At 44.7% G+C, this 12,008-nt stretch overlaps 1 protein-coding gene across 4 annotated transcripts in view; it reads left to right on the top strand.

Annotated features, from left to right (window-relative positions):
* Window positions 1–629: 629 nt before the first annotated feature.
* PDGFD (platelet derived growth factor D) overlaps window positions 630–12,008 on the top strand; it is a 141,661-nt gene continuing 130,282 nt past the window's right edge. For all 4 annotated transcript variants that reach the window (XM_066175755.1, XM_066175751.1, XM_066175752.1 and 1 more), the window contains exon 1: window positions 630–1,100. In XM_066175755.1, the coding sequence (XP_066031852.1) occupies window positions 971–1,100 (130 nt within the window). In that variant the 5' untranslated portion in view covers window positions 630–970. The remainder of the gene's footprint in view (window positions 1,101–12,008) is intronic.

Raw genomic sequence — 12,008 nt, 5'->3', positions numbered from 1 at the left:
TAATACAATCTTTTAGTACCAGACCCAATTTAATGAGGGTCTAAATTAGTAAGAACTAACTTTTTATGAAAGGTTTTGGACAGTGCTTGGCATGACAGAAGAAGCCCATATATTTCTCCGAGGGACAACTGCGGGTTATTCACCAGTTGTCCCACTAAGTCTCTTCACTCGCCCTGGCACAGCTCGGAGATTTGAGTCATTCGCCCCAGCGATGACTTTTACGTGGCCACCGCGGGCCCGAGGGTGACGGGACCCGCGGGTGCGTGGCCCCTATGCTGGCGGAGAGCCCTTGGCACACGGCTCTCGTCCTACCCATTCGCCGGGAGCCCGGCATTCACTCCGCACCGGGGACAGCCCCCTCCTCCCACCATCCCTCCTGCCACTTTTTTGCCCGGAGTGGAGACGGCGCGGCCGCTAGCCCAGGGAGGGCTCGGGCACCGCTCCCGCCCCCTTCCCCCAGGCCCCCTTTCCTCCCCCGTTCCCCGGCGCGGAGAGCGGGGCGCTCCCGGCGCTGCAGACCCCGGCGGCGGCTCCCGCGGCGGGCGGGCGGGCGGGGGCGGTGCGGGGTGCGGCGCGGCTGCGGCAACCCCCGCCTGCTGCCGGGGCACGGCCGGGCTGGACCAGGGGAGTGGGCGGCCGTCCCGGCCCGGGCGCTCCGCACCTCTGCCGAGTTTGGCCGGCCCAGAAGGGCAGCCGAGAGTTCGGCATGCAGGAAGTTTTGAGGCAGCTCGGAGAGTAATGCGGCGGCGGTGAGCGCTGCTTCGCGTGCTCCGGGCTTTTGCGCTTTTCTTTTTGCAGGGATTGTGCCTTCCCCTTGCCCCTGCATACAACTCCCCCAAACTCATAAGCAACCCGCAACAGTCAAAAAGTCTGGTAAGGGGGAAGAGAACACGAGCGAGGGAAGCACCCTCGGCGGGAGAGGAGAGCCCGTTTCTTCGCAGAGACACGGTCCCGCTCGCAGCCGGTCCCAATGCAACTGCTCATCCTCCTCCTGCTCTACGCCGTCGTCTGTGCGAACTTCTGCAGCCGTCAGGGCACCACCGCCCCTGCCCAGAGCGGATCTATAAAAGCCCTGCGGGCTTCCAACATCAGGCGAGATGGTAAGTGTCCTGCTGCTTTATTTATTCCCAAGGGCTGCTTTTGCGGGGAAAGCTCTTAAGTGCGCCTCGGGGCTGCCGCTCTCTGTCCCGGGAGCGAGTGCAGCGTGCCCAGAGGACGACTGCGGTCGGTCCGGGTGGGTTCCCGTCCCGGGGGTCAGCGTGCTCCTGGGGTCGGCTCCGGGGTCCGGTCCCGGACGCCGGTCCGCGAGCGTGCGGCCAGGTGGCAGGAGGGAGGTGTGGGTTGAGGGGGCGACTCTGCCCGGCGGCTGCACCTCCGGGCGGTCCCAAACTTCTCGGGGTAACTTCGAGGAGGTCTCCTGGGAGTCGGCGGTACCCCCAGCGTCCCCTCCGGGCTGTAGGGCCGCTCACAACGCGGAGTGCTCGGTCCCGGCTGCCCAGGCGGGCCCCGCCGGGCGTTTCTCGGCACCCCTGGGCCCATGTCCGCCGTGTGCCTGTGGTGTGCCGGCGGCGGGGCAGAGCGGGGCGAGCGGCCGCTCTGTGGCCTCTCCGGCCGCACCGGCGCAGCTGCGGAGGCTTCTCCGGGGCCGTGTGTCGGCGGCGCCGCCGTCGCCCCAGGGCTCCTCGGCGGGAGCGGGATCTTCTCCCGGCCTGCCACAGCCTCGCCGCCTTCGACTCCTGGAAGGGCTGTCGGCGTGCTGCTCGCCGGGTTGGGGGATTTCCTCGACCGGAGGGTCTGCGCCCAGGGCTTGGGGTTCACCTGGATCTGCTGGGCACTGCCCCACCTCGTCCCCTGTGATGGCCGGGGATGGTGAGCACCCGTCAGGGCGGCAGCGGGCTCCCGGACACCGCCCGCCCCGTAGGAAGGGTGTTTTCAGCCTGAACTCCGGTGCGGTTCCCTCCGGAACCTGCCGCCAGAGGATGTCCTGGACGGCCGAGGTGCTGCCCAGGGTCCGCCGCGCAGCAGTGCGGGACGCAGGTGCCTCGAGTGGACGTGGTCGTGTGCCGTGGCCCCACGGGGAATGAATGGGGGGGATCGCATAAAAACAGCACTGCTGAAATTCACCTCTAGGATCCACGACTTTCAGTTTGGGAAGAGTGATGGGCCTCTGGCCGGGAAGCAGCCTGGGGTGTTCCAGCCTCACGTGGGAGAACTTGCTCTTGCACGTTGCCGTGTACCTTCTTAGACAGCAAAATGCAGGATGTTCTCCTTGCAAATGAACAGAGTGAACATCAGTCTTCAAGTTAACATCTTCCAGTTGACAACATTTACATATTTTATAAACCCTTTTCAAAAACCCAGTCACTTGAGCCATTTCCAAGACTGTATTTGCCAGTGTTTATTTTCCACTATGTATACAATGCATGTAATGGGTTTACAGTTGATTTAGGAAGATGTTTTTGTTTAAAGTTTGGAGTCATATTGAACTTAATACTTTTTATGCCTTTCTTAGTCACTGAAAGAAGACTTAGAGAAGGTGGAGAATTTTTTCTTAGAATGGAAATGCTGAGTCAGGAAGCAGGACAGAATTGCAGTTCTTTCTGATACAGAAGTCAAATGTAATCTCATTAAAGAAGAAAAGTATATGTTTGTAATAAAAGTACATATTTGTTATTTCTGTTTCATTCTTTAAAATTATTTTGTGTTTTATCAAGCTTCATGACTTGTTAGCCTGACATCTTCGTAGAAGAGCTGAGGCCATCTCTGGACTAAGCTAAGCAAGCTTCCATCCAGCTCAAACTTCAAACAAGTGTTTTCATTGAAAACTTACATGCTTGGAACATCAAAATGTGTATTACGCTGATCTTTTCCATATAGTCAATGAAGACCCCTAATCATTAACCCCTAATATAAATCATTGCCCCTAATATAAATCACTAACCCCTAATAAAAATAAAGTTCTCATATTAATGGCAGTATGATGGGTGTGCTACTCCTCAGAAGACTTCCTGTGGTGAAATTGCTTCTTGGAGTGATGAAGAGAACAGGCCTCTGAAATGATTAGTTAATTGCTGTCTTCCTAATTGTGATAATTTGACAATTTGATTAAGTTTTGTACCTTTAAAATTATCTGAGGCAACTTGTAGTTGCTGATCTTTGTAGGTACCAGGTGGACTAATACCGGGGCTGTTGGAAGATGGTAGATCTATATGTGATCACATTCTACCTTTCATCTTTGCTGGAACATGTGCTAGTGAGCCTTGCAGCCTACAGCGAATGTGCCCATGCTGAAGTCAGACACTTCTGCAGTTCTTCAGCAGATATTATGGACGTACTGAAGAAGTCACACTTTGATGAAGACCGCGTGCAGACCCTTAGCATGCTGCAGCCTTGCTCTCTGCCTGTGCTTGGGAATCCTGTTGCTTTTTCTCTGCAAAGGACCATGTGTTCTGGTGTGGCCAGCCGAGCTGGGTGTGGAGTTGCAACATTTAAAGCAGATCAGCTGCTGATCCCCCTGATTTTACTCAAATGAAACTGTTGCTTGAGTTCCTTGACTGAGGGTCTATATTTGTGCAGCCAAGGCTTTTGAGCAATATTCCAAATGTTGCATGCATGTGATGAGCTCACAAGCAAATGCTTAGACCACAGTTGGCTGTAGGCCACTAATAGTATTTCTGTCTTTTATAATTCGCAGTGGTGTTTTTGTGTTGTTTTGGTCTGAAGCAATGATATGGAACAGCATGAAAGACATGTGATTTGCGTTGCTGAGTCAGACATTATTTTTTGCTTTGTAAATATTTGCAGACATGACAATACAGAATGGGATCTGTGAGCATGCGATACATTAGGGTAAACGTGTTACAACAGTTTCTCTCAAAACACACAGCAAAGATAAAAAGTAGTTTATTATTGTGTTCTGGGTTGATGATCATGATTATTAGGTTGTGAAGTTAAAAGAGATACTGAAGAGGAAACAAGGCCTGTTCAGCTTCTAAAAGTGGGAAGTCTTGTGGGACTTCTTGGGAAGTCCAAGACCACCTGCACATTTTATTTAAAAAAAAAAAAAATCCTTTGAGTTCCAGTTTTCTGTTGCTTCCAGGCAGAATAAACTAGGGATACTGCATACACAGAGTTTAATATGGAGGCTTGGTCTTGCTTCTGGCCAAAACAAACCTTTGTAGTATGCATGATTCAATATTGTCTTTCTTCTTTCAGACTAAAAGAAGTTGGCCTATTTGTAATTGCTTTTACCTAAGACTAAAGTTGATCTGATAAGAAATCTATAGATGAGGGCAGCACATACAAAAAAATTGCCATTTAATGACTACCAAACCTAACAAGACTGTACTTTGTGCTGAAGATATTAAGAATATAAATAACTTGCTTACAAGACATCCTCTTGTCCTAGTTGAAGGAGGGTCATTGATGACTCAGCAGTCCAGTGTAGCACTAATCAATTTTTTAAAGTGTCCTGGAGGTGCCAGCGACATTTATAGCACAAGTACTAGTATTCACTTAGAGTGTTTATTAATGCTATTAAGTAAAGTACTTTGAAGTTCATTGGAATAACAGAGAGGTCTTATAGACGCTTCCATTGTTCTATTTTGACTCAGTTTCCCAGTTTGCAGTATGCAGGTAATACTGCCTAATTACAAGAAGTCTGATATTTTGTTTCTCCTGTTTTGGTTGTTTATGTGTACTTGGAGATGAAAAGTAAAAGATAAAAAGTGCTAAATAATATTATTTACTGTATAATGTCTAACTGAAACATCACATGCTTTTTCTTATCAGTTATTGGACAAACATCTGCTTAGTCTAGGAAAGTATGCCTAGTCTGTATTTTCAGACTAAGCATCACCATACATATTTTAAACTTCAAACTCCAGAGTTTAAAGAAAAGACAGAACAGAACAGAGAGCATAGTGGCAGGTCATTTCAGTATGTAAACAGCTGAAAGCCATGGAATCAGTGTCTTCTGATGTGGATTTGAAACCATAACATCAGATGACTCGAGATAAGATTCCATGCTCTTGTGGTTTTCATTATGAATCCAAAAAGAAAAGGAATTTTCAAACTTTCCTTTCCTTGTGTACCACCAAGATGCAAAGAAGAAACTGTACTTTATTATTCTGGGGAACTGCCAACATCTTTTGGCTCTTTAAGGGCCAGTCTAAATGGATGTGTGCCATTAACTCTACCTTCTTCTTCCCCTTATTGGCTGATGCCTAATCACTGGGAAAAGTACATGGCAGTTTGGGCAGTATTCTCTCACCAAATAAATGTTAAGTGTCTGCTCTTGGGAGATGATTGTGTTTTCTGTTTTTTGGTTGTTTGGTTGCTTTTTTAAAGAGGGTACGTTTATCTTAAGTGTTTTAACATCCTTTCCAACCCAAGCCATTCTATGATTCTGTGATTTTATGGTATTGGGAGAAATTCTTCACTGTGGATGTGGTGAGGCACTGGCACAGGTTGCCCAGAGAAGTCTGTTCAAGGGGTTTCATCAAGCTGATCCCTGCTCAAGCAATGTCCCTGCTCATGGCAGGGGGGTTGGAACTAGATGACCTTTAAGGCTCCTTTCAACCCAAACCATTCCATGATTCTGTGACTTCATGTTTCCATGATTCTATGAAATGTTTCTGGTATCCATAGTGGTATAGACCATCACTTTTGGAATGCACTTATTGAGTTCTTTTATAATAGGCTTGTATACATTTTTAGAGGACTCTGGTAACATAGAATTGTGTCAACTGTAAAATGGCCTAAATAAATTGGTTTTTGTAGGTTTTATTTCCCTGTTTTCTAGTTTTTGTATAGAAATATGTATTTCAGGCTTCATCAGTTTTAAAAAAAATCATTAATTATTTCCCTGCAGTAATACATTTTGGTCTACAATTATCTGACTTTGATGATGTCTCTTATCTGTATAATTAACAGTTTGGACTGAAATATCAAAGGATATTGCATGAGAATTCCAACCCTGACTCAGCAGCAAGATGCACAGAGAAATTCTCTAAAGGAAATTGAAATATATTTTATGAGGCAGATGTGTATCATGGTGGAAGTCACTACAAATTCTTCAGACAGTCTCTTGAAACTTCTTGGTTTTCATTTGGGACTTTTTTAAGTATTACTATGAAACTGAATTAGGCCAGCTAATTCGTAAAGGGCTGGAAGAGAAAACTTGATAGTTGTATTTCTTTGATTTGTAGAAACTGAACGGTGCTGAAAATCTAAAATTATGTTGGGAGTTTTTTTGTTATGCCACAGAGATGTTGTGTTTCGTAAAACATCTAGGAATAGGAATAAATAGAAAATTCACAGGGGATCATTAGTGCAGTAATATTCATAATGTGATTATCTTTGACCATCTTCATAATTCCATTAAAGTCAAAGGGTTCAAGTCGTACAGTGTAATAAGAAAGCTCAAATAGCTTATATGTAAATGAGGAGAGTAAAAATAACTATATATTTTTATGAACCAAGTGTGCCAAGTACTTGCAAAATTAAGAATCCTAGAATTGTTTAGGTCAGAAAAGACCCCCAAGATCATTAAGCCCAGCTGTTTACTCAGCACTCATACACTTGGCCTTGGGCCATCGATCTGGCCTGTCCAGATCCCTCTGCAGAGCCTTCCTACCCTGCAGCACTCCTGCCCAGCTTGGTTTTATCTGCAGGCATGCTGAGGGTGCACTCTCTCCTCTCATCCAGGGCATGGATAAAGATATTGAACAGGACTGGCCCCAATACTGAGCTCTGCTGAACTGGCTTGCGAGCAGCCACCAGCTGGATGTGACCCCATTCAGCGCCACTCTCTAGACTTGGACAATTGGGCAGTCTTTTATACAGGAAATAGTGCACCTCTCCAAGCCATGAGCATCTGTTTTCTGCAGGATAATTCTGTGGGATATGGTGTAAGAAGCTTTACTAAAGTGTCTTAGGGCTGGCTGAGATGGAGTTAATTTTCCCCACATCACCCCTCACAGTGCTGTGGTTTGCATTGGTAGTTAGAACGGTGTTGATGACACAGCAGTGTTGTGGCTACTGCTGAGCAGTGCTGGCACAGCATCAGGACTGTCTCTCTAACATTCTGCTTCTATCAAATGGCTGGAGTGAGAAAGGTACGAGAAGGGGACACAACCAGGCCCAAATTAACCAAAGGGATATTGCATCCCATATGACATCAGCTCAGATATGAAAGCTAAGGGAGGGAGAAGGAATGGGGGGCATTTGTTATTTTGCAATGTTTGCCTTCCGGAACAATCACTACGTGTGCTGCAGCTTTGCTTCCTGGGAAGTGGCTGGATATTACCCCCTGATGGAAAGTAGAGAATAAACTTTTTTCTCTTTGTTTATACACGCCAAATTTTCACTTTTTTTTGCTTTAGTAACATGCCTTACCTCAAGCTACAAGTTGTTTTCCACCTTATTTTCTTTCCTTTGTCCCACTGAGAAGGGCATTGGTAGAGAGATTTGATGGACCCTTGGTGTCCAGCCAAGGTAAACCCACTAGATAAAGTCCAGGCAGACAATATCCACAGCCTTTCCCTCATCCACTGAGGGAGTAAAGAGATCAGGTTGATCAAGCAGGACATGCATTTCCTAAAGCCGTGCTGACTGGGCCTGATCCCCTGGTTGTCATGCATGTTCTGCGCAATGACGCTCTGCTGATGGGCTGTGCCATGACATTCCCCTGCACTGAGGTCAGGTTGACAGGCCTCTGTTTCCCTGTGTCCTCCTTCTGGCCATTCTTGTAGATGGGTGTCATGTTTGCTGACCTCCAGTTAACTTGACCTTCCAGATTTGCTAGCACTCTTGGTAGATGGTGGAATGTGGCTGGGTGAGCACTTCTGCCGGCTCTCAGGACCCTTGGGTGAATCCCATCTGTCCCCATAGACTTGTGTCTAAGTGGTGTAGCAAGTCACTGACCATTTCCTTTTGGATTGTGGGAGCTTCATTCTGCTTCCTGTCCCTCTCTTCTAGCACAGGAGGCTGGGTACCCAAAGCAAACTTGTCTTACTATCAAAGACTGAGGTAAAGAAGGCATACATAACTTCGGCTTTTCTACAGGATTTGTTACTATGTCAGTTGTTCTTAGTCTATGCTGTGTCAGTTTTGTCAGTTGTATTTAAGTCTATCAAAATAAAAAAGTATATATATTGTAGGCATGAGTCTTTTGTACATGCCTTTGCAGAATAAATATAATTTTTATCTTTAGAATATCATCTAATATAGCAAAATAGATATTCACCTATCACAGAATCACAAAATATGTTTAGTTTGAAGGGACCGAAAATGATCATTGAGTCCAGCTCTTAGCCCTGCACAGGACATCCCCAAAAGTCACACCATGTGCCTGAGAGCGTTGTCCAAACGATTTTACAGAATACATAAATTAAGGACAGAAGCACAAGGAAGTGAGATTAAGTACACTTGATATAGTTGGTTCCAAATCAACATTAAAATAATAAAAATATTGTACCTGGGAATTTATTTTAGAGTACAAAAAAAAAAAATCCCCACACCCCAGGTTTAGTATAATTTTTTATAGTTCTAGTTGAACTATGAAGTATTAGACCAATATTTGAGTCTAACTGTTCAAGGTAGTTAAGGTCTTTACATGATGTTGGTAGCTATGTAATTTACGGAATTGGGGTTGAAAGCAATTATATTTAATAATGACTGTCAGATTTTCAGGTTGCTAGTTGATGTTCTGAAAGTAATTTTCACATTATTAAAATTTTTATTAATTGGAAAGGAACTTACTAGAAAAAGGATTTTGAAGGCAGAAATTTCTTGAACAATGTAATATACAAATTCACTACAATATGTTTCTGTCACTTCTTTAGACTGTACGTAACAATTACATAAAATGAACATAGCTACAAAATGTATATTATTTACACAACAAGAAACTCCTTTGGGGGCTTTAAATTAGAAGGACAGGGAATGGCTTTTATTTCATACCTCTAATATATATACATGTAGTGGTTTGAAAGCAAAACAAATGAGAGGCTCCAAGTCAGAGATACAATTTAATAGGAAGAAAGGAAAGAAAGTAAAATAAAATAGATGCAATAATACAAAAGACCACTGACAGGGTCAGAATACAACCTGAGCAGAGTGATGGAAGCAGTCCAGATGAGGTGGTCTTCCTGAAGCAGTGATCCTGGAGAAAGGTCTGGTAGCTCAGGTCCTCTGGGAAACCGTAAGCCCCCCTCTGGTGTTCAGAGTCTCAGTTTATATCCAGGCTGGAATGCTTGGTTCCTCCCTCTGGGCGGAGCATCTCACAATGGGATGGTGAGTCACGTGATAAGGCCTGATGGGCCCATTAACAGAAGATAATACAGAGTGGGTGAGGCAGGGAGCACTGCCTCACCTGGTTTCAACAGTTCATGAAGATGGTGATAGAATATACTTCAACCCAGGACAATACAAAAGATACAGCAGGAGATTATGTGTTGTATAATCTAGTCTTTTCCTATGGATAGTCTGGCTAATATTAAAACAAATCTTCAGCAAATGACATGCTGATCTCTTTAAAAATGATTAAAATATCTTACAGGACTGGCACTGAACACAGGGTAGGCATCTGCGTGTGATACCAAAGTCCCAAAGGCCTCAAAATATCATCGCCTTGTTGTCTCCAGAGCAGTAATTATGGTTTCTTGAGGTCACATCCAACCTCAACCATTCCTCAATGGCATTTACTACAGCTGAGAGAGGAGTGACGATGGGTGGAACACACTACTCCTAATAAGTAGTGCTTTGCCTCTCCTATCTCTTCCATCCTGCTCTTCCTCTTTACCAATTTCCCCCTTTCTCCATGTGCAGCAGTAGCAGGAACATGGAGTCTGGTTCTCTACATCTGTGGGGCCCAGCTGTGTTCCTTTTCCTTGCCATCCTCCTCCGTTCCTTGTGTAGCTGCACTCAATTTTGCTTATCCAGCTGAGAAAGGTTGGGTTAAGTCTCAAAGTTTTTAGCATGATCCCAACCCTAAATATGGGGCTGCCCTGGCTTGCTCTGGCCTTTGTGCACCTGCAGGGATTTGACATCAAGGTACTAAAGGAGTCCTAAGAAATACCATGAAGGCTCTGTGCTGGCATTCTCCGTAGTAAGAATTTGCCCACTAATGCAGGGAAATTTAGTAGTAATCTTTTAGTCAGTTGGTTCAAGCTGTATCCAAGAATTGCCTCCAAAAATCCTGCTATTGTATTTATGAGGTTGATTACATTATACCACATTTTGGAAAAAAGAGAGCACTTATATTACTGCTTCTGGTGACGTTCTCTTGGCTGAAATACTGGATTGCATAGAGTTGTTTGGCAGTTTGTTTCAAATCAGTCTCCTGTTTAAAAAGTTAAGGAAGTGTCCTGTTTACAGTGTGAAAACTGGAGATACTTTCTTTTGGGAGTTTGAGTTTGGCTCTAGTATTTTTGGTAGTGAATAATTCCAACATGATCTTGAGCTTCCTATTGTACTTGAGTAATGTTCAGTTTCATCTTTCCTTTCTGATCTGTATCCCAAGCTGTGAAGGCTAACATCCCATGTTTCTGCTTTGTTAATTAGAGCTGTGCATATTTGGCGATGGTGCAGGAGGACACAGTTTTACCTTCTGTTCAAACTTCCTGCCAATGTATTTTAGCCCTGCTGTGCCTTGGGACTTGATGATGTTGAGACTCTGTAAAACTATTTATTAAGCACTAGGTCCATGAAAAACGTGAAAAATAGCCATCTTGACTTTTGTTGCACTAAAATCAATGACAAAACTTCCATCAGAACTTCTTGTGGCAAGGCCTGGCACACAGTTCACAATAATTAATACACGGTAGAATAAAATGCTTAAGAATTCAGTGATGAGTTTGTAATAGAATCAAAGACTCGTAGAAATGTTTAGTTTGATAAAGACCCTAAGATTGAGTCCATGTAGCACCGCCAAGCCCACCACTAAACCATATCCCTTAGTGTCATATCTACACATCTGTTAAATACCTCTAGGTGTATGTAGTGACTCAAACGCTTCCCTGGGTAGCCCATTCCAGTGTTTGACAACCCCTGCAGTGAAGAAATCTTTTGTAATACCAAATCAAGATCTCGCTTGGTGTTGCTTAATGAAAACTGCTCTTGACTTAATGCTTGTTAGTTATGAGATCAAGCCCCACCTGGCTACACCCTCCTTTCAGGGAGTTGTGGAGAGGGATAAGGTCCCCCTGAGCTTCCTCTTCTCCAGACTGAACATCCCCAGTTCCCTTGGCCACTCCTCGTCAGACTGGTGCTCCAGCCCCTTCCTGACCTTTGTTTCTCTTTGGATGTGCCTCAGCACCTCATTTTCTTTCTTGTAATGAGGGGCTTGTGTACAGTACTCAAAAGTTAGGATGTTCATACTCTGAGACAAACCAAACAAATCCTTTGCACTGGTAGAGATGGAGGGGGAACTGATGTAGTTACAGACAGTGTCGCAGAAATACAGAATAAAGCCTTGTATTCAAATGTCCAGTTTCTTTTTCTCCCATACTGACTACCTTATGTGTCACCCACAGGATATCCTACAAGTGATTCCAGCTGCAGGACATTTCTAAACAAGACCATAAGGAAACCTGTCAGTGTTTTTCAGTGTCTTTCATTGTTTCTGTTTGTTTTTTAAAAAGGCTCCAAGTGTAATATGCAGGGGTTTCTGTTATTGTTTCTATTTGGATCAGTTGCAAAAGATTTTTCTCATAGTTGAATATATTTCTAATCTGATGTGACTCACAAACAAAGTGGATTGAGGATGAAGCAGAGACCCAGACTGCTTAGAAAGAAGGAGTAAAAATAGATACATAGAATGTTGATCACTGAAGTACTGTGGGATCTGAAAACACTTTATGTACTGTTCTGCCCTTAATTTTTCATCCAATTTTCTTGAAAGGTAAATCCTTTGCCTTAACAAACCAGTGGCAGTAATGCTGAGTGAGAACAGCAAGTAGGTGGTGATAATGCCTTGGGATTCTTTGTGAAGATGGACCAACAGC

Source organism: Chamaea fasciata, unplaced genomic scaffold, assembly GCF_029207755.1.
Source record: "Chamaea fasciata isolate MVZ Bird 193981 ecotype frontalis unplaced genomic scaffold, bChaFas1.0.hap1 SCAF_2, whole genome shotgun sequence".
Taxonomy (NCBI): domain Eukaryota; kingdom Metazoa; phylum Chordata; class Aves; order Passeriformes; family Sylviidae; genus Chamaea; species Chamaea fasciata.
The sequence above is the reverse complement of the archived record's forward strand: the minus strand, read 5'-3'. Positions and strand labels throughout refer to the sequence as shown.